This window comes from Camelus bactrianus, chromosome 14, assembly GCF_048773025.1.
Source record: "Camelus bactrianus isolate YW-2024 breed Bactrian camel chromosome 14, ASM4877302v1, whole genome shotgun sequence".
Lineage (NCBI taxonomy): Eukaryota > Metazoa > Chordata > Mammalia > Artiodactyla > Camelidae > Camelus > Camelus bactrianus.
Window position 1 is genome coordinate 2,767,978 of NC_133552.1, and position 21,155 is coordinate 2,789,132.

Here is a 21,155-nt window from a genome sequence, read left to right on the forward strand (position 1 = left end):
TAGCTCCTCTGGCTTTGTCTTAGACCTCCCCAGAAGGCCATGTGATGTAGTGGGTAACGGTGCAGTTTCTGGAGTCACACTGCCTGGGCTCCACCACGTCCACACCGGTGTGACCTCGGGCACAAAGCCACCCCCGTTTGAGCCCACGATTTGGCCAGACGACCTTACCATGAATCCTCTGACTGTCCTGTAGTAGGGATCCAGCAGGAGGGAGCCCAGGGAGCAAACCTGGGAGGTCCTGTCCCAGCCGTCAGAGCAATGGACCAACACACTGGCGCTCTCGGTCGTTACCGCCTGAGAAGAAAGACCACGCACTCAGACTGCAGCAGAACACACTTGAGGCAAGTCAGCACGTCGTGCCTACTCAAAAAACGTACCAGCAGGGACTGCATTACAAAGACGAGCTAGGACTGCAGAAACATTGTCACGGGGGCGGGGGTATAGCTCAGCGGTGAGGTCCTGGTTCAATCCCTAGTCCCTCCATTAAGAAAAATAAGTAAATAAACAAATGTAATTACTTTCCCGCCAAAAGAAGAGAGTAAAATAAAAAATAAACACCTTAAAAAAAATCACAGAATAATTTCCCAAAACCAAGACAAAACATAATAAAACGCCAAGTCAACAAAAGACAGAGACAAAAATGCTGTTTCAAAGTGTTGGGGACGTTCTTCTAAAGTCCCTCCCTCAAGGGGACACAGCAGTTCCCAAGCTCTTTAAAATTAACGCAAGCCTCACTGAGGAGGTGAAGTCCCGCTGGAGGCACCGACGGGGAAGGGCGGAAGTACCAGCCGTGACCCCCCTCACCTCGGGGGGGCGGCAGGGACCCACCTTGGCTAAGACGACTGCGGCGCCCAGGACGGCCTGGACGTGGCGGAGCCACCCCGAGCTCTGCAGGCCGGAGTAGAGGTCGCCGACAGACAGCCCTCTGGTGCCACTGACTGCAAGGGGAGAAAACGCTTGTCAGACGGAGCCAGTCCGTCTGGCTCGGGAGGCCCCAGGGGAGCGAGTCCGGGGGGGAGAGGACATCAGCACGCAAGACGCTTTATGGACATGAACGTGCCCTTAAACGCTCAGTAACGGACTTTTCGGTACATTTTTCTATCATTCCTTGTGCTTAAAAAAATGCTCCAATCCCTTTTTTATAAAATTTTGCATCATATGTGTTTAATTAAAAACAGCCTAATATTTAAATTTCTAAAATTCCAAACCATGACTGGAAAGATAGGTTAATATTTAAATGGCACATTATCATAAATTAATCTTCCCTGTACTGACTAATCAAGAATATTGAACAACAGCAATTTTTCGTAAAACCGTTAGAATTGTCCTGTCCAGTATGGCAGCCACCACTCAAACATGGCTACTGCACACTTGAAGCGTGGGTAGTCCGAACTGAGGTGCGCTGTAAGGGTGAAATACACACGAGCCAATTTCTTAGGCTTAAAGGGAAAAGTAAACTAGACCATGATTAATTTTTTATATTGATTACATGTTAGCATGATGTTTTCAATATGTTAGGTTAAGTCTATTATTAAAATTCACTTCAATTGTTCTTTACTCTTGCCAATGTGACTACTAGAAAAACTTCAATTACACAATCTCAAATCTTACGTTCTGCCTTCAGCATCCCGTTTCTGCTGAACAAAGGTGCCTGCAATGCAAGCAGCAATCATACCTTCCAACAGTCTCTGAAGGCTGGACCGCATGACGTGAATATTTTCAATCCCAACAAACTGAAACCTAATATTAGAGTAGTTGTCTTCATTTTCATAACCTTTTCCAGCTGCTCTGTTGGCCATGGCATTCAGCTAAAATTTTAAATTTTAGAAATTTAGAGACAAATTGCTTTCATCTTTTAACTTAGTTTACCAAAGTATCATGAAAACACGGAATAAAGCACATTATAGCTAGTGGAATTTAAAGGAATGCCTCCAAACTGAATATGCCACCATTTTTAATAGGCGGCTACTGTGAAGTAACAGGGTTGCTACACAATGGAAGGGTCAGACAAGCTCCCCACAAATAACTCACTGATGTTTTCAGCCAGTTTCCCATATGTTTGTAAAATTTCAAAATTAAAAATAAGAAAGAAGTACCTCCTATGTAAATCCTAAATGATTCAGAGACAAGCAGACCTGGGGTTTTTTTTAACAGAATCAATCTATGAGGTTCACTTCAGAACAAGCCTGGAGCACGTGCTCACTCAGAAACCCCCAGAGGCCCTGAAAACCAGACCTGAAGCACCCGTCAGATTACGTGAGGCCCTTCACATTCGAGACTACTGGAGGCCCACACCGTGTGCAGCAACGCACTGGCCCGAGACATCTCCAGGAATTAGGCCCCCAAAACTGATTTCTAGGGAGAAAGGACTGCCCATAGGCCCATGGGCTTTGGTTATTAGATCAAATGCTGTCAGAGGTTCTCTTGGGATTTGGCATGTTTAGTTCTTTTCGACTACGATTTCACACAGTATGTTGTAACTTGCTAAGTATTCTTATGAACTTGGATGAAGCAGAACCTAAACTGGAAGAAAAGCTTGTCTTTCTCCTGCAGTAGACTGGGGCCCAGGACGGCAAGAAGTACAGTTAAGTTGTATCTGCTGACTCATTGGTTATTCTTACCAATATAACTTACCACCTACGATGACTAAGGCAAGAGTTAGCTGTTAAAAATTACCACTACTTCAGTTTAAGGTTAACTAGGAAAACAATGCAATCAAAAAAAGATATTTTCTGTGTAGAAGTCAATTATACAAGTAAGAGCTATTAGGTTCTAAGAAACAAATTGCCCTCAGACCACAGGTTCAGAAAGTCTTAAATTACAATCATCTGCCATATCTAACATTACCTAAAAATAGTTCTAACCAATTAACCCACCCAGATTATACAAGGAAGGAACCTAAAACTTTTCTTACAAGAGATAGCACCAACACTCATGACTTCTAAGAAAGTCTTTTTGTGTAAATAAAACGTTATCGAATTATCAATGTCCAATTTTTAGTATGTCTTAATTCACTCAGATTACTCTTATCTTGTTTTCTCCACTGTCCCTTGTGAGACTGTATAATGGTGAGAATTACTTCTCAAACAGCTACCATTCCTTTCAACAAGGCTGCATAAGTTGCACTCTAGACTGCTCATTCGCTTTTTCTCATCGCTTTCTCTTATTTTCTCATCATTCCAGATTCTTGAAGAAATCCTCACTATAATTCTGCCAATGTCCTTTTGTGTAGCCCACCAGCTCTGCATGCGATGCTATAATAAAAATTAAAAGTAACATCAGCTGTTACCACTGAGGGCTTTCACTGTTAGCTGTAGGATCCTACGTGAACTGGCTGTTTAACTGTGCTTATGAAAGGGAAGGGGATTCTGACATTGGTCCCAATGACAAAAATTTATCCTGATATCACAGAGTCCTAACAGAACAACTACATCCTGTGCTCTGTTTATAATTCTCTGGTTCAATGATTCCTAAGTTAACTACCTATTTTCCTTACTTTCTTGAATATTCCAAATTAAGATCTATTATTTTAACACAAAGCATTTTGCCAATTAAGAATTCTACCAAAAAGTAATACAATTAAGTATTTCTTCACAATAACAAAAGACATATACCAGCAAGCATTCCCAATATAAAATTCAGCTTTCCTAAATTTATATATACATATACACACATACATATATACATATACATATATACACACACATACATATACATACACACATATCCACACACACACATACATACATAGACACATATATAGATATATATAGACACATATATACATATACACACATTTACATATACATATATACACAAATATACGCACATATATACACACATATATATTACTTACACATATATACACACACATATACATACATACATATATGTGTGTGTGTGTGTGCGTGAGGACATAAAAGAAATCGTCATCTGGCTGACTGGAAAATGGGTCTCCTAAGTTGGTATGCTTTAAAAGATTGATTTCTTTGGTATCATTAGCCTCAGTTAATTTAAAACTAGGACTGAAATACATTAAATATGGACAAACTGATCAACTTCCATTACTGAATCAGCAAGGACAACTGCCCAGCCAGACTGCGCTGGGCTCGGACACATACCCGGGGCCTGGTGTCCACGACGTACATGTAGTGGTTGGCTGGGTTGGCTTTGCTGATGGCCTGAAGCAAATGCTCGTCCTCCAGGCACCGGGCACTGAATCCTGACAGTGGCTGACTACATCGACAAATGGCAGCCTAGTTTTAAAAAGATAGAAAACAGATTATTCAAAGATAAATCTAAAACTTATCTGAAAAACATCTTAAAAGGAGAAAACCCCAAAAGTTAAAATCAAATGCATAGTCTGTTTAAAAGCTGGCAGGACAATTCGGGTGTTAACTTTGAAATTCTATTTGGATTAAATACTGTTTCAATGTCTTGATGTTACTTAAGTTTTCCCAATACTATCTCCTACTAAGAAACTTAAATAGCTCCTTATCTAGTTTGATGGAAAAAAAAAATCTTTCATCCTAAGAAGCAACACCTGTTCAATTCTGTATCAGGTAACCTACCAGACAGCTGCATTCTGTGCTCTGGATTATAAGATTCTTTCAACTCAAGTTCAGGTAAATGATTCATCAATAAATGTAGAACATAATTTTTTTAAACAGCACCATTTGAACCTTTACTTTCCAAAGGGTTTCAGAGCTCTAATTAGAAATCAGCAAACTTTATATAAAATGAGACATAAAATGAGAAAAATGAGCTTCAATTCAAATTTGGTTAAAATACAGTCGATCTAAGAGAGCAAAAATAACTGTAAGAAGTAGTGCGTGTTGGAGTAGATTATCTACTGTTGTTCAGTCTCAAGAAAAGATTTAAAAGACTTAGACCCATGTACCTTTTTCTCAATCTCATCCATACCAGCTCCAACTTAACTCTACCCAAACATTCCAACCACAGTATCATTAAGGAAAAAAGTACATATAAATTCATATTCACACATTTTAAATTCACACATAAAATAAAATCATGAAAATGTAATAAAACAGTAGAAGAAAATGAGGACTGCCTTATTAAGGTTTTCTCAGACCAACTCTCTGGCTTGTTGGGTTGGGCACTGTGTATCTATTTTCAGCCCAGTGTTCCAATAAAAAATGTATACAAACATGGGTGTGTCAAACAGAGGCCTTAACCAGTCATAACTCCCTATGACTTTGTTATGAAAAGCAAATTAGGAACTTCTGTTTAAAGTTTTACTTTTTACCTCTGGCTCCCTTCTCAAACCCAACTAAAGTTCTAAGAAAGAAATTCTAAATGTGTAACACCAAAAGGTCAAAGAAAATGAGAAAAGAGACAAAAATTGAGTAGAGCCATCAATAAAATGTGGGGAAATGAAAGCAGACTGACAAGTAGTAACCGATTTAGCAAAGAAAGCTGACAACTTGTTCCGAGTCAAAAGGAAGCAAGATATTCTCAGCAGCAAAAGCCCAGGAAGGCCCGGGAGCTGATACCTCTGAAGGCCTGACGGGGGATAATGGAACACAGCTAGGCTGGGGTGAAGCCCTGTGCCCACCAAAACAAGATTAAGTAAAGCCTGGGTAACAAAATGTGCAACCGCCCCACCCTCTTCCCACACTTGGATCCTGGACAGGCTTACTACACACAGTGGTGTGAAAATTATAACAGAAAAAAATCCAGAGAAGATCACTCAAGCGCACAAGCGAACTTCTCAACAGCTTTGAAGCACCTCACTCTTAAATATGAGAGGCCAGCCAAGAATCAGATATTCGAAAGACATGGAAAACAAAATAAATAAGAAAAAAAAAAACTCTGAGCAGACTGCTATGTGGGGAGCACAAGAATTCTTTCTAAAAAATTCTTTAACATCTTCAGAGTCACATCCAAGAAGAGAAAACTAAAAAGTTCAGAAAAAAAAATTTTTTTAATAAAAAAAAAGCCCAGAAAACAGGAAAGAATTCTTGGATTTTTAAAACATTACAGCAAAAATAAAGGAGACAGGAGATGGACTGAAGATAAGGTTGAAGAAATCTTACCTCAAGAGATAAATAGGAGAGAAAATTAAGAAAAATGAATGTTTATGCTAAGAAGCCCACTTGTCAACACACACACACAAAGTACAAAAAAATTAACAGAAGAGAGGAAATTACCAAAGGAGCAACTTCCCACAACGGAGTCCTGAGTTTCCAGACAGAATTTAAAACAACACGGCAAGGCACATCACCATGAAATTTCAGAACCCTGAGGAAAAAGACAATTCTAAACGCTTCCCAAGGAAAAAACCAGCTCACAAAGGACAGGGCATCAGAACTGGCATCGAGCCCTCAAGTTACCAGCTGTGATGAGAAGAGATCCACCCTCTCCGAACCACCGGTCCCCACGGAAAGGGACAGGTAAGGAGCAGAGCTGACAAGCTTGCCCCGCGGCTCCCATGCACAGAGAGCACTAATCATGGAGGCCCTCCTGCCTGCGCAGGGACTGCAGGTAAGTTTCACCGTGCTGAGCAATCCCTGTCACAGCGTCTCGGTATAAAGACGCCGCCTCCACCCCTTCTCACTGGAAAAGTCCTCCCAATGTGAGGAGCTTACTATTAAAACGGGAGCCTGAAAGACCCTTGGTTCTCTCCCTTTTCTCAATAGCTGGCTTGTCCAAACTATCTGCTCTCCCTGCAAACAAGCAGGATCAAAAGAGAACCAGAGGAAAGCAGGAAGAATCTATCTGCTCACAAATCCTGTTGTTTTCAAGTCACTCCTGGAAGGGAAGAAGGAAAGGATGAGGGGGAGGGGAGAAAGATGACAAGTATGAGAGTTTCCGTATTTCAGGATAATTTTGTTTTTAAATTTCAATCATGTTATTAAGGGAAAAGCCAGCACTTCTCTATCAGCAACATCATAACAATGACCTCTTAATGTAAAAATGAACGTTCTTTCGGATACTTATGCCTGAAGAGGGTTATGCTTCAACTGTAAAATCAAAAGAAAGCTTCCTACCTCCTTACTCTGATGATAGTAGGAAAGAACGGGGAACCGCCCCTTGCTCCGGAACTTGGAACTACCAACAATTATTGGCTTGCTTGCTATTCGGGGAACATAAAGTTCTTTGGGGTAAGTTTCGCAAATCTGTAAAAATCAAATAAAACATAACCATTGCACTCATGGTTCCAAACCCAAGAGGTTAAAAAACACCTTTCAAACACTAAAACATATTAAACGCAAGAACAGTACAGAGTAGTACACGGACAAGCCGCTACTATGACTCTGACTCTCGGTACCAACATTTTCTAACTGACAGGGTACCTTGTAGTCCCTGTTGGCATCAGACAGCTGCCAGTTTGAATTCGGCACCCCCATCCTCTGATACTCCTCCGCAAGGTCAATGAGCTGCCAGCCTCGCAGTCTTTCTGAATCGTTTTGTTTGGGGTTATAAGAGAATGCGTAGAGGTCTTCATATTTTGCTATGGTACACAAAACACATAAATGTTAAAATGCAATTTATAGGATTTAATAATTTTTTCAGTTTTATCCCTCTGTTTTTAAAAAATTTTCAGAGATAGCTAATACCTGAACATACTTGAACTTACTATTTTCCCAGTTCTTTGATGAAAATGAGTAATCTGAAGACACATAGGTCGATCTAAGATTTCATTTGTATCATTAGCAAAACCTAGTAAATATCACAGTAAGACTTAGACATTACTGCAATACTTCCTTCCCTTAAAAGTAAAATTTTAAAGAGAGAAGCAGACACTTCCCACCCACCACTCTTCCCAAATGAGACGTAACACAGAGGACTAATGCTTTAACCAAGAACTAGAGATGGCACAGAAAAACGGGAAAGTGCATGTACAACCCACAGAATGGTGTTGGCCAAAACCAGCAGAGGGTGCACAGAGCCCCTGAGAGCATCTGCTCCTGAACAACGCCACGACCCAAAGTCAGAGAAGCGTGCCCGCTGTGGGACGGGGCTTCCCTAGGGGCGGTGCAGACACCCGTACAGGCTCTGAGGGCCCAGAGAGGAGCTGGAGAGAAGAGTGAGAGGGGACCTGCTCCGAGACCGCTGCAACCCAGGTGTGCAACACACAAGAAACAGTCAGGAACCAGTGAGCTCTGTCTCGATGGAGACAGCCACGGCGTCCAGCATGCTGGGGGAGGAAGCCTGCAGACGCTGGGGCACCAGCGCCAGTAAGAGTCCTCCCTGGGGCCAATACTGCCCTCACTCCTGCCTCCACTAAAGCAGGAGTCACGCTCTCTTACCCCTGCTCACTCCAGTCAATCTAAGGAATCAGCCCCACTGTGGCCAGGCGAGCCTGACCTCCCTTAACTTTTCATGCAGTAATCAACTTCCAAGTCATTCCTCTTGGCTCTGGGACATCAACTTAAAAAAAAAAAAAAAAAAAGCTGGGCTACTGGCTCTCAACAGACTTTGAAAACGTCAACAGCAATCTGGTTCGTCAAGCCTGTACCACTGTAAATGCTTCACTCTTTCCTTGCTATTTCCCTGCCTTTGGAAACCATTCCTACAGTTCAGATCGGAAGTTTCTCATCATTTCTAGGCCAAATTTTTTGGAACAGAGCACATAAGAACCCAACTTAAGAGTAACCTGAAGTATAATGTAACAATAATGAGATATTAAATAAAGTATCTTGGATAATCTAGTCCATCTCAATTAGCAAGTAAGCTCTGGTCCTGGAGAACAGCACCTTGCTTTGACAGCTGTAGCAGAGAGTTGTAGATGTCGTGGCAATCTCTTTCTCTGGGAACAATGAAATGCACAGTCCGGAAGTTCTTGCACTGAATCACCAGTGGGCACCCCGACGTCGTCAGAGCCAGCTTCTCGACCGAGGCAATGTGGTGGTGCAAGATCTACAACGGGAGGCAACATCTGATCATCATTACAGAAAAGCACAAAACAGCTACTGTCTCCCAGAGTGCAGACATGTGAGAAACGCCTCCGCAAACACGGTCTCCGATCTTACACTACACACGCAAATTTTTAATGACCATATGCCCAAGCCAGAAACAGACTCCTTCTACTCCTGAACCTCTGAGCTGTTTTCTACAAGGCAGAGGGGTGACCATTAAAAAGCACCCCCTCCCCCCAAAGCATTCTAGTCATGTCATTTCCCACTTCTCTAGCCTCATTCCAATTCCTCCACACACCCGAGTCCTAGTGACCACAGCCATCGCCTGGCTCCTCTGTACACGCACTGAGCTCCTCCTGCCAATTGGGATGATAGCTCTGCCCCTTCAGTCAGGAACTCCAGGCCTTTGCTTACAACTCATCACCGAGAGAGAATCCCACAGCCCAGGTGACGCCACAGCTTTATTCAAAAGGAGGGCGGCAGTGCTCACATGACTTTGAAAAATTTCTCATTTAGACAGGCAACACCTAAAAATGCTTGTACATATTCAAAATAAAACACAGCGTAGGTCGATCCCATTGCGATAATCATGGTAACCCGGCTGGGGTCCTCCTTACCCAGGTTTCTTTCTGGTGAAAGTCTATGAACAACAGATGTGTGGCCGTGAGGTACAGGGTCCCTGTCAGAGCCTTGTTGCTGCTACTGAATCGGTCAAGTAATTTCACTTGCTCAACCTAAGAAAGAAAAAGGTGTTATTTCTCATTTCAAAAGTGGAATAAAATCCATTTTCTGTTATCCCATAATTCAAATGTACATTTGCAAATGTTTTCCTCCTGTTCAAAAACGTGAGTTTATTTAATGTCGAAAGTTAATCACGTATCTTGGGGAATGTGTCACCCACAAACAACATAGGCATTATTTACAGTTACAAACATAACCAACAGAGAGAACTCTGTGAAAAATGCACATGAATACGAAAGAGAACAGGAAGGAGGGCCGCAGTATAAATGAGCACAAACACTTTTTGTATTCAAGAGGCAGTATGTTTTATTTAAAGTTGGCAAGTCAAGAAATAAATACATAAAGGTTATTATCTAGTGCCATGAAAGTAATCTACCAGGAAAAACCAATCCTGGACGAGCTCAATGGCTGCGAACACTGTGAACATCACTCTGCCCAGCGTCCCCCCCCAGGAAAGCTCTGTGTCCAGTTCTGCTCTTCTCCCCACCTGCTCTCCCTCCTCACTCAGCCTCTCCTGCTCAGCCAAGTGCGACGCCATCTTCAGGGCTCATTGATGCCCTCTCTTAACAGGAATCCTTCTCAAAATTAATTAATAACTAATGTCAGCGCTGCATTTCTTCCTGGCTCTGAATTCCCTCGCATGTCACATGCTGCCTGACCGCCCTCTGTGGCTGAGGCAGTGAGGTACATGGTACATCTTTATCAATGGTGACACACACACACGTGCGTGCACACAGGTGCCACTGGGGAGTGTGGGCAGAGTTGGCCAAGAATGTGCAGGAGGGTACTGCTTTGAAAAGATAGTATTTATTACTACTCATTCCTTTGGGGGGGAGGGGAAGTAAAAGAACCTTTACCAACTAAAAATATTAACCCACAGCTGTCTTCAAAACCACAGAGCTAACCATTACCTCGTTAATTCTATACTTTTACCTCATATATATTTTCTTTTCCCTTACTAAAATTGAAAAATATCCCACTATGAAATTAGGATTTCCAAAATAATCAATAACTACAACTGAAAAGGCTACTTAGATCTCCAAGAGGCTCGATGCCATAGTGTTTTATTTATAACAGCAGTGTCCAAATAAGTTAAAATTTAAATGCAGAACAAAATATTTGATTGTGATTCAAAACTCCACCTGCAAGGGTAAGGCAGTGAATTGAGTTTCAACACTTCCCTCTGGAAACTTAGAGACAGGATCTAACTTACTGCAGCTCAGGTCTGGCAGCTGATTTGACAGATAAAAACTAAAACCTGTCAGATCACCACGCACTGCCTTTAAAGCCACAGGAAAACTTGCTTCTTATAAACCTGAATGAAGATTTCTCTCAGAAGTCAACATTTGTTTCTTTGTTTAGGACTAGTTTGCTAATTCACTCCAAAATGCACTGGCTACCAACTAAAGGTCAATCTGTCTGGGCCTCACTTTCTTTATGTGTGGAATAGGGACAAAACTCTCTCCCTCAAGGGCTGCAGGAAGGCTGGGGAATAGATGTCAGGTCCTCTACACCACGTTTGCCTGAGAAATAGTAAGCAACAAAGCGAGCGAATGAAAGTTTAAAGAAATTCCTGTTGCTAGCGAGCTGAGGAGGTAAGCTGATCCTGACAGTCCTCTGCACTGACCACTGTCCAGTTCAAAGCAGACAGGAAGGAGGAGGCACGTGGACTTGAAAAGCAAGCTCAGTCTCCTAACCTGAGTGCTAGGGTTGGAACACCCACATTCTCCTAGTGTAAGTGTCAAAAGCAAAGCTCGACAAAATTTTCTTGACTGATGCAGAGGAAACACAGAAGTGTCAATACAGGATGACGCATTATGTAAGAAGCGGAGGGACGTAGCATCTTACCTGATGAAAAAGAAGCACCTGTTAAGGTAGAGAAACTGCTGTAAAGACAACCAGTGGAGGACTTTGAGCACAGCAGCCTGTGATCAGATGCCATCAGAGGACCTTTCTGACGGCAACGCGGAGGATGCGCTGAGTTGGGAGAAGACTGGTCCTGGGGTAACCGGGTAGGAGGCCACAGAGGTACCTAGGGGAGCCCGGGAGGATGTGATACAGGCCAAGAGCCCCCCCACCCCCCGAGATAACAACAAACTGGTGTGAGAAGGAAGGGACCTAGAGGCTTCTTAAAGACACTACGCCTGTCAGGCCAGCTGCCATTTACTGAGATAAAGTATAAAAGGAAAAGTGAGTGAGGGAAAAGAGTCTAGCTTGACGTTAACGAACTAAGGATTACCCATCACCTTAGTAAGTGCAAAACTATATTCAAATCAAAATATAATAAAAATCAGGGCATGTCTCCTTCAACATGGCAATCTCTATATGGATGTGACAGATAATAAATCTGAAATCATTCAAAAACATTTATTTAATACCTAAAGTTCTGGAGAAAAATAAGAGATTTTCCAAGAAAACATACAGATTATTCTGCTCTTTGCTGAAAATCCTAAGACTGTAAAAACAAAGAAGTCAGATCTTGTTTGCTAGGATCGCACAAAGCTCAACCACACACACCGCCAGTTTCTAAACCCCACCTGCTGCTGCTGGTTTCCTCTTTTCAGCGAGAGCCGAAAGCCCTGCGCAGATGTTGCTCCGGACTTTACCTGGTGTTTTCATGGAAATGTTCTCAGAGATTTAGGGAGCAACTATGACTCTCACAAGCACTGAGGCACTTCAGAGAGAGTCGAGACCCTTCTTACAGGCAGTGTCACAGGCAAAAAGGAAATGGGGAAGAGGGAGGTTAAGGGAAAAGAGAATAAACAGAAGGGGAAGGAGCAGGGAGAAAAGAGCCGGAGGGTGTGGTCCTTATGCAGAGGATGGGAGATGCTAACAGATCACCTTAAGGGCCAGTAGATCTGTTGCCAACTCTGGGCCTGCGCTCAAAGGTACCCTGATGGTCTATACAGAAGCTCAGGTTACAGGTGACTACACAGCTGGAAGGGAAAAACACAGGAAGTCACAGACAGATCACATCCTGAAGATTCAGACACCCAAGAGGGGAATGTGGCCCCTGGGGCAGGAGGGACCAATGGCCTTCCTCAGTCCAAGTTCTGTGGCCCACGGCTGTATTCACTCTATGACAGGACAGGGCGATTGAAGCTGGGATGGCCTGCCGAGGCCTCTCTGGCTCCCTGTGATCCCTCCCTACAGCCAGGCGTCCACCTGGGACCGAGAACCATTATTCCACACTCCAGTAGTCCCCCGTGATGACGGGAACACGGACAGCTCCGAGTCTCCTGCTTCGGGCCAGACCTCCTCCCTCATTCCAGACCCTCGTCATCAGCATCCTGCCACCTGCTCCTCTCCCCGCTCCCCTCCCATCCAGTCCTCCTCACACTAACCCACCTCCTACTCAAACCCCTTGACAAGATCACTGCTCTGTGAGGCAGGAGGGGGAATGGCCATGGGAACAGGACAGGCATCAGAGGCCCGGATCCAGGCTCCTGGCTCCACCATCCAGGGATCACAGGGAGCCAGAGAGGCCTCGCTTCCTTCGCGGAGCCAGCTGTCGGGTCAGGACAGGTTATTTTATTTAGTCTTTGCAAGTTTCAATTTTCCCACCTGAATAATAGGATAACATTAGTGTGAGCCAAGGTAGCACTTTACGTGGGGAAAGCATTCAGGTGCTCCTCCAAGTCTATGGGCTCTTATTTCAAAAAAACAAAACAATATCAGTTTCTCCTTATTCTTGATGCATCCTTAGTTTTGCATTCCCTTCCCTCTTCGTAATACATAACATGGATCTGTCTATATACGTGTATACTCTCACATTCTGATGACAAGGGGTAACAAGCCAAGAACAAATGGAGCGTTAATTTTGAAATTACTCAAGCTGAATACCAGTGGGGTTGGGTTTTCACGGGACATCTCGCTTAGCCAACTCTAGGAAGCAGTCTTTCACGTACGTCTAGGCTCGGAAAACATTCTTCCACTTCCTTCTGCAAAGCTCCACTCACAAACAGCACACTACCATCTGGGGCGATCCACGGTGTCAGCCAAGCCCTGGCGCCTGGCAGGGAAAGGGGAAAGAGGGCATAAAGAGGAACTGACTCTGCACGTTTCCCGTTGTCTCCTGCCCAGACTCTCTCGTTGCGGCAAAATCAGAGCTCAGAGTGATGGGCAGCAGTGTCACTGCTCGTAAGCATAGCTTGGAAATCTCTTTCAAAAATTCAAATTCTGACTTGACATCTTTTTTGATGCTATGCAATGAGTAGCCCAAATGTGACCAAAACAGGGTGATACAACTGTTCCTGAATGTTAGAATTATACAGCCATTTAAGTAGTAGTCAGCTCAGATACTTTATCTGAGGTATCTCAGATTAGTAAGCAGTAATTTTTAAAAAGGACTATAAACAGTACAAAAAAACACCACCACATAAAAATGATTTACTTACGATAAGAGGTTTGGGGGAAAAAAGCTTAGAATTACTATTAAGATTTATTTCTGAATTAATATTAATATATTTGAACAAAACAGATGAAAACTGGAGAGATAACAGGAAAGTCGTTATCAGTCTTGGGAGTTAGACAAACCTTGGTTTAAATCTCGGCTCTCCCCATCCTGAGCAGGTTCCTTCCACTCTCTAAGCCTATTTCCTTCTCATCTGCAAATGTACATAATGTCCCCAACCGGCAGCATTAAGAGTTTGGGGATAATCTTGTATAAATTAACGTATCTGTGACATCACACCGTGCAGCTGGCTACACTGACACACGGCTGCTCGTAAGTGGTGATTACTACTTCTCAAACACAGCGGTCTGCGCGACGTAGAACCAACTGCTAGTTCCACGGAGCTACTCGACAGTCAGTCCTTGATCACGACTAAACTAGAGAGAGTTCAAAACAGCTAAACAAACGGAAAGCAATTCATTTTTACTTTTTAAATACTTACAACTATTTTTGCAGGAAATTAACTGTCCAGGTGAAGGCGATGCATAATGGAAACAAAACATTGGCTATTCAATCTTTTAAGACTAAGTGATGACTCAGGAAAATGTTAGAGTTCACACAACTGCTCTCAGAATGCCCTGAGATCCATGCTTGTCGTGCTCACTGTTGTGTGCCCACTGTTGTGTGCCCAGCATCTGTACAGGGACTGACACACAACACGTACCTAGTAAATATCCATTTAATTGCAGTCTATGTACAGCCACATTCCAGAGCAGCAGAGGTCTAATGCTAGAAAAATAACCAAAGTAATAAAGGAGCACACTTAAGAAGTGTGCTTCCATTTTTATGGAAAATTAGTCGGAAGTCTTTTCATCCTAAAAAAGTCATTAAAAAACCTTTACTAAACCACCAGTGTTAGCCCACTGTGAACAGGTAAGACTAAATCAGAAAATTAAAGTTCATAACCTGGTAGTTAATGAGGAACAGCAGAGCAAACGAAAGTTACCAGCAAGAATCTTAAGGAAATAAGGTAAAGAAATAAAAACGAAGATACACGTTCATTATAAATTTAAGGCAGGAAAACGTAAAATAAGCCGAGGGATCCTAAAGCTCTTCTAACACTCTGTTCACTCTTACCAATCCTTAGGAATAGATTTGTTCTAATTGAGTAAATTCAGTTCATTTTTACTGTTTTCCTACTGTGCACTATGAACTGTAACAAGCACTGTGAAAGGTGCAGAGATGAGGTGCAGTCTGGCACAGAAGGAAGTCCCTGCACACAGCTACCACGTACACACATGAGGAATCTGGGAAATGGGACAAGAACCTTATCTGATGCCCACCCTACCCCTCCCTTCCACCTCTGCAGTCTTCTACTAGTTTGGTTATTTACCTAAGCACCCTCTACCTTCAAACTTTAAGTGGCAGCAACTTGAATTTTAGAGTTACTTTATCTTTCTTCTCTTAAAAATAGAGATTTTCAAAATGGGGTTGCTTTTTAGCATCCTTAATTTTACTAGGTACAATATGTGCCATGTTAAAAACATGCTCTAATATACGTCCCTGCACACCGTAAAAAGGGTTGTGAAACACTTTAATGACATAGATCTCAAATTCTCCCTGCAACAAATGAAGGCGTGTGTCGGCTCTTTTCCTAAATGAGCTGTGACTTGAGGACGAGCAGCTACGGACTGCCCCTGACCGTTTCGGAAAAACCCGGGGAGTCAAGATTCGCAGTGGGTCTTCTTCCTGATTCTGCAGGTTCCGCGCGGTCTTAAAAGGATGCTATTCAATGCTTCTGATTGCGAGTTACGTTTTCTCCCTTCCCAAAGTTGAAGCTGAACTAAAATTCTGTAGGTAAAGTAACTTGGTGTCATTTTCTCCCGTTTTAACAGCTGTACCAGAATCATTAGAATCTGTGTTTTCTCAAAATAAGTGTCTTTCACACACAAAATGAAGCAAGGGGCTGAATATGCTCAGCTGAGGAACCAGACACGCTTCCCCGCAACGCGTCTGTCCAGCGGGCTCCTGACACTAGAGGCGAGCAAGTTCGACCAGAGCCCCAGGAAAACGAGGTGGAGCGGGGCGCCGGTCCAGCTCCCGCAGCGCCGGCCGCGAGGATCCGGGGCCGGGGCCACAGGGCTCCGGCGCGGGGCCACAGCGGCGCCGACTCGGCCCAGGAACGGCGGCCGTCCGCCCCCGCCCGAAGCCCCTGGGCGGCCGCCCCCGCGCCCCGGGCCGGGCCCGCCAGGACCCTCGGCCCGCCGCCCTCCGCCCGCCCCGCGGCGAGCCGCCGTCCGCGCGCCCACCTTGGTCGTACGGATGTGCTCCATCCCGAGGACGCGTCCGCCGGCAGCCGCACCGGGCGCACCATGGAGCGGAGGACCGGTGGCGGCGCCCCTGGCCCAGCAGGAACCACCTCCGCCGCCGGCCGCATCCACCGCGCACGCGCGGCCCGCCCCACCGTCTCCTGGAAACACTTCCCCAAACCCGGCCGCCGAGGGGGCGCGGCGCGGCGGGCAGAGCGGCGGCGGCGCGCGGAGAGCGGCGGCGTGATGGTGCGGGGCCGCCACGGGTCCCACAGCGCCCCTTGCCGGCGGAGGCCCTCCAATCCCGAGGAGAGCGCGGTCCTCTCAGGCGGCTGGCCGTTTTCTCCGCTCCAGACTGGGTCCTGTGCACGTGCTTATGCAGAGAGAATTTGGTGGGGGAGGGCGAGACAGGATGTCACTGAAGCCCCTCTCCCTACCCGTGGACAGCACCAAATTTCAATACTTCCTCTTTAGTCTGAGCTTCAGTTCGGCTCCCAAGAATCTATTCCACGGAAATAATCAGGTGTATTTAGTGTAGCCTTATTTGAATCGATCACAATCTCCAATATGGTGAGATCAGTTATATAAAGTGGGGTATGGCCATACACTGTTAATACCAGCATCCCTTAAAAATTATGGGATGCGTCCTAACAAGTAAAAGCTGAACAAACTGAAAAATCAACAGCTTTTCGTAAGAAACTCTAGTTGAGAAGTGAGATCACAGGGCAAACCACTGATCCCCAAGTTAAAGGAAACAGGCAAATATCAGAGAACAACAGCTTACGGGAACAGAAATCCACAGGCGCACCCTCCCTGGGAAGCAGTGCTGCGCAGTTCCTTTGAGCCAGTACATCATGTCCGGCTATCTGGAAAACATCACATGACAAACTAAAAGGCAAAAAAAACCCAAAAAAACCCCCAGAGTTTGAAGAGACAAAGCATCAAATCCAGTCTTAGATATTGTGGGGATGTTGAAATTATCAGGATGGGAATTTAAAACAATTATGATCAAGAGGCTAAGGGCTCTAATGGGTTAAGTAGACAGATTGCAAGAGCAGATGGGCAGTGTGACCAGGGAGACGGCAATTCTAAGAAAGAACCAAAAAGAAATGGTGTGGATAAAATCCACTGTAACAGAAATGAAGAATGCCTTCGATGGGCTTCTGAGAAGGATGGACATGACTGAGGAAAGGATTTCTGAGCTTGAGGATATAGCAATAAAAATCTCCTAAACTGAAAAAGCAAGAAGAAAACATTTGGACAAAAATAGAATATCCAAGAACAGTGAACATCTACAAAAGGGGTAACATCCATGAAATGGGAGTATTTAAAGGTGAAGAAAGAAAGGAACAGAAAAAATATTTGAAACAACAATGACTGAGAATTTCCCCCAAATTAACATCATGCACCAAACATTTCCTCAGAGAACACCAAGTAGAATAAATGCCAGAAAAACTACATATCATTCTCAAATTCTGGAAAATCAAAGATAAAGAAAAAAAATCCTGAAGAAACCAGGAGGAATAAACCTTTACCTACAGAGGAGCAAAGAAAAGAGTTACATCTGAATTCTCTTCAGAGAGCATGCAAGCAGAAAGTGTGGAGTGAAATATTTAAAGCACTGACAGAAAAAAAAATCCATCAACCTAGAATTTTATACCCTGTGAAATGCTTATGTATAAGTGAAATTAGTGACAGCATTGATGTCAGGGGCAGGAGGAAGGAGTTAGAATTATTTTATTATAAAGTATTCACAATGTAATAGGGAAGAACAAATCTGACTCTGTATTAGATCTGTTCCTTTAGTTCCAACCCTGTGCTCTGTTTCCCATGCTGAGTCATGCTGGTTCTGCACCTTTTGTAAAAGAATGTTGCCTCTATCCTGAAATACACAGGCTAGCTCTGACCTTTAAGGGTATAACACTTTTCCATTCGCATAGAGATAAAAAGTTGCAGAACAGAACATTACATTTGTCTTGTTGGAGGTTTACAGGGACACCATGACCTGACCCACCGGGACAGCTGCAAGAGCAAAGGATTCTGACACCAAGACGTTTGCGACAACCAACCACATCTCCTCCCCTTTTTAGTATAAAAGGAGCCTGAATTGACTTGGGGAAGGTGGTTCTCCAGGACATTAGTCTGCCATCTTCTTGGTCTGCTGGCTTTCCCAATAAAGTCCTTATTCCTTGCCCCAACACTTTGTCTCCCAGTTTATTGGCCTGGCAGCGAGCAGAACGAGTTTAGACTCGGTAATAACACTACCAACAAAGTTTTGCTCTGAAGGAGTATCATATAATGAAATTGTTGATGCTGAATTACTGAGTGAAAACAAAACCAGCTATATAGTGGTCAGTTCAAAGTGACTATGCTTTGTAATTTTTATTTATGTCAAACAAAAAGCTTACATTTCTAAATGGTTAGGATTACAGGTGACTTTTGTCATTCCTCTATTTCAGCAGTTCTGAAGTGATTTCAGCCTGGGGTGATTTGGCCCTCAGGGGATATTTGGGAATATCTAGAGATATTTTTGGTTGTCACAACTGGGTGTGTGTGTGTGTGGGGGGGGTGCTACTGGCGACTAATTGGTAGAGGCTAGGTCTGGTCCTGAGCATCCTAAAAGGCACCAAACACCCCTCACTGTAACCAAGCAGAACCCTACTGTCATCAGTGATCATATATTTGTAACTGCTTAACTGTATAATAATTTAAAGGGTTTTTCTCATGCTTTTGCTGACCAAGATTAGGCCAGAGAGGAGGGGGTTGTTGTTGGTTAAGTGAAATCATGAACAGAAAACCATAAGCACAGTAGCTGACCTCAGTAAATGCTCTATAAATAAGCTGTACATGTGTGTCAAGCAGAATGCGTCGTAGAATCCCCAGAGGTATCTGTATCCCTGCTGATTCTGATGCTAGTTCTTTAGCTCTGAGTTCAGATGGGGTTTCTTAACAGGATTTTCACAGTATAAAAAATAAGGGAAGCAAAGTGGCTTGCTGTGGAATTTAACATCCAAATCATTTGCTTCATCCTTGGTAAGCAGCCATTCACATAGAATAGATACATGAGTTCAAGTCTCAGTAAGTCAAAGAGGAGTATTTGAAACATGTTTTGGGATGGGATGTGATACTCTCTCCAGCTAAGGAAGGTTAAGCCAAATTCCAGTGCCCTGTGGTTCTGCTGGCTGGGCAGGGTTTAATTTGAAAGAGGCATGAAGCTTATGTCATTACCATTTTACAGTCAAGTTTTTGATTGAATAACCGAACAACTGGGCTTTCTTTGGAGTTTTATTTCCGCAGAACGTAAGGATTTAAAGTGTCTTCTTTTTGCTAACAGGACAAACAGAAGTCACATAAGATTACAAAGGGTCTTTGAGATCCAGTCTTACATTTGGTGCATCTAGAGAGGCAAGTGGTAGATTGTAATACTGCGCATCAAATATTCCAGGTTCCATCTCTGCAGGGTTCCTCTCTGGAATTTTGGGATTTTCTGCAGCAATAACTTAAACTACTCTGCTAGATACAAGACAGAAATATTGTACTAAAATTTCTATAAGATCAAGTTTAAAAAGTTTGTTGATTTGAGTAACTCCCCCCAAAACTCTTATGAGTCAGATTTTCCTTTCTTTTACAAACTTAGTTTTAGATTTACAGAATTATTGCAGAGTTCCTATATACCTCAACCCTGTTTCTCTATTACGAACATGTTATTTCAACCCCTACTGTATTTTTACATGCTCTTTCCATCCAGTTAATCTTATATGTGTTGGTAATTAACATATATGTATTTAAGTGACAGGATTTTGCTTTTACTAATTTAATTTTGGTTATCTTCAAAAGTTTTGGAAAGAATGCACAACAAAGACATAGGGAATCACTTTCTATCTTTTTACAAAAATTGTCTGGATCAATCTTTTTCCTTTCCACTGAAAGGTGTCCTATTTGTACCTAGATTTTACACTCCCAGCCTCTTACTGACCACCCCATAGTCATCTCTGATAGTAGCATTCTTTAGACCACTGAAGCTCTAAAACCCACAATATTTTTTCTCTTCCTGTTCAATCACTATGTTTTTCTTTACACTACAGTTCATATATGTCCCTTTTCTTTCTCATTCCCATAGTGACCTCCATAATATTTGAAATGCTGTTTAATTTTTAAACCATGCAAACACAGAGATGGTGTTAAGTCTGCTCAAGGTGTGGTAACAAAATATCACAGACTGGATGCTCAAACAGCAGACATTTCTCACAGTTCTGGGAGCTAAGTTCAAGACCAATGTGCCCATGGTCAGTCTTCCCGGCTTTCAGAAGGCTGCCTTGTTTTGGCTGTGTCCTTAGAGGTGGAAGGGGTGAGTTCTCTGGTGTCTCTAATTACCAGGGAACTAACCCTATCACGAAGGCCCCACCCTCATGACCTCATCTAAACCTAATTACCTCCCCAAAGTCTCATCTCCGAATACCATCACACTGGGGATTAGAGTTTCAACACGTGAATTCCAGAGGCACACAATTAGGTCCCTGGCGGGGGGCAATGTCCAAGCCCAAAGCAGGAGAAAGTGCTGCATTAAGGGGACCCCTGAGCTGTGAGGTTACAAAGTGATTGAGTGGAAGGCACTGAATGGCAGAATGAAGAGCCACTGGGTTTTTGATCACGGCAGTGTCCCAGTGAGAATTGTTTAAGGAAAGCAAATACGGTGGAGGCTTCTAAGATGACTCCAACTGGACCAAATCGCAGGTAGGAAAACCATCTGTGGAAGTAACGGAAAAATAAGGACCCACGATAGAAAGGCAGCACCCCAAACGCACCACCGCCGGGAATTCCTTCCTCACC

The 21,155-nt window shown here is 43.5% G+C and overlaps 1 protein-coding gene across 4 annotated transcripts in view; it reads right to left on the reverse strand.

Annotated features, from left to right (window-relative positions):
- The window catches only part of MTMR6 (myotubularin related protein 6), a 32,334-nt gene extending 15,846 nt beyond the window's left edge, over positions 1–16,488 (reverse strand). For 2 of the 4 annotated variants that reach the window (XR_012511605.1, XM_074377938.1), the window contains exons 1-9: positions 16,326–16,487; positions 9,500–9,616; positions 8,721–8,883; positions 7,317–7,474; positions 7,011–7,139; positions 4,122–4,256; positions 1,676–1,808; positions 829–938; positions 169–294 (exon numbers count right to left, since the gene is read on the reverse strand). Coding sequence is in view for 3 of the 4 variants with exons in the window: in XM_074377938.1 (XP_074234039.1) it covers positions 169–294; positions 829–938; positions 1,676–1,808; positions 4,122–4,256; positions 7,011–7,139; positions 7,317–7,474; positions 8,721–8,883; positions 9,500–9,616; positions 16,326–16,349 (1,095 nt within the window). In the remaining variant the exon portion in view is untranslated. Of the gene's footprint in view, positions 1–168; positions 295–828; positions 939–1,675; positions 1,810–3,141; positions 3,255–4,121; positions 4,257–7,010; positions 7,140–7,316; positions 7,475–8,720; positions 8,884–9,499; positions 9,617–16,325 lie in introns of all 4 variants that reach the window. The other 2 variants (XM_074377939.1, XM_074377937.1) reach the window with 2 other exon arrangements.
- Positions 16,489–21,155: the final 4,667 nt, after the last annotated feature.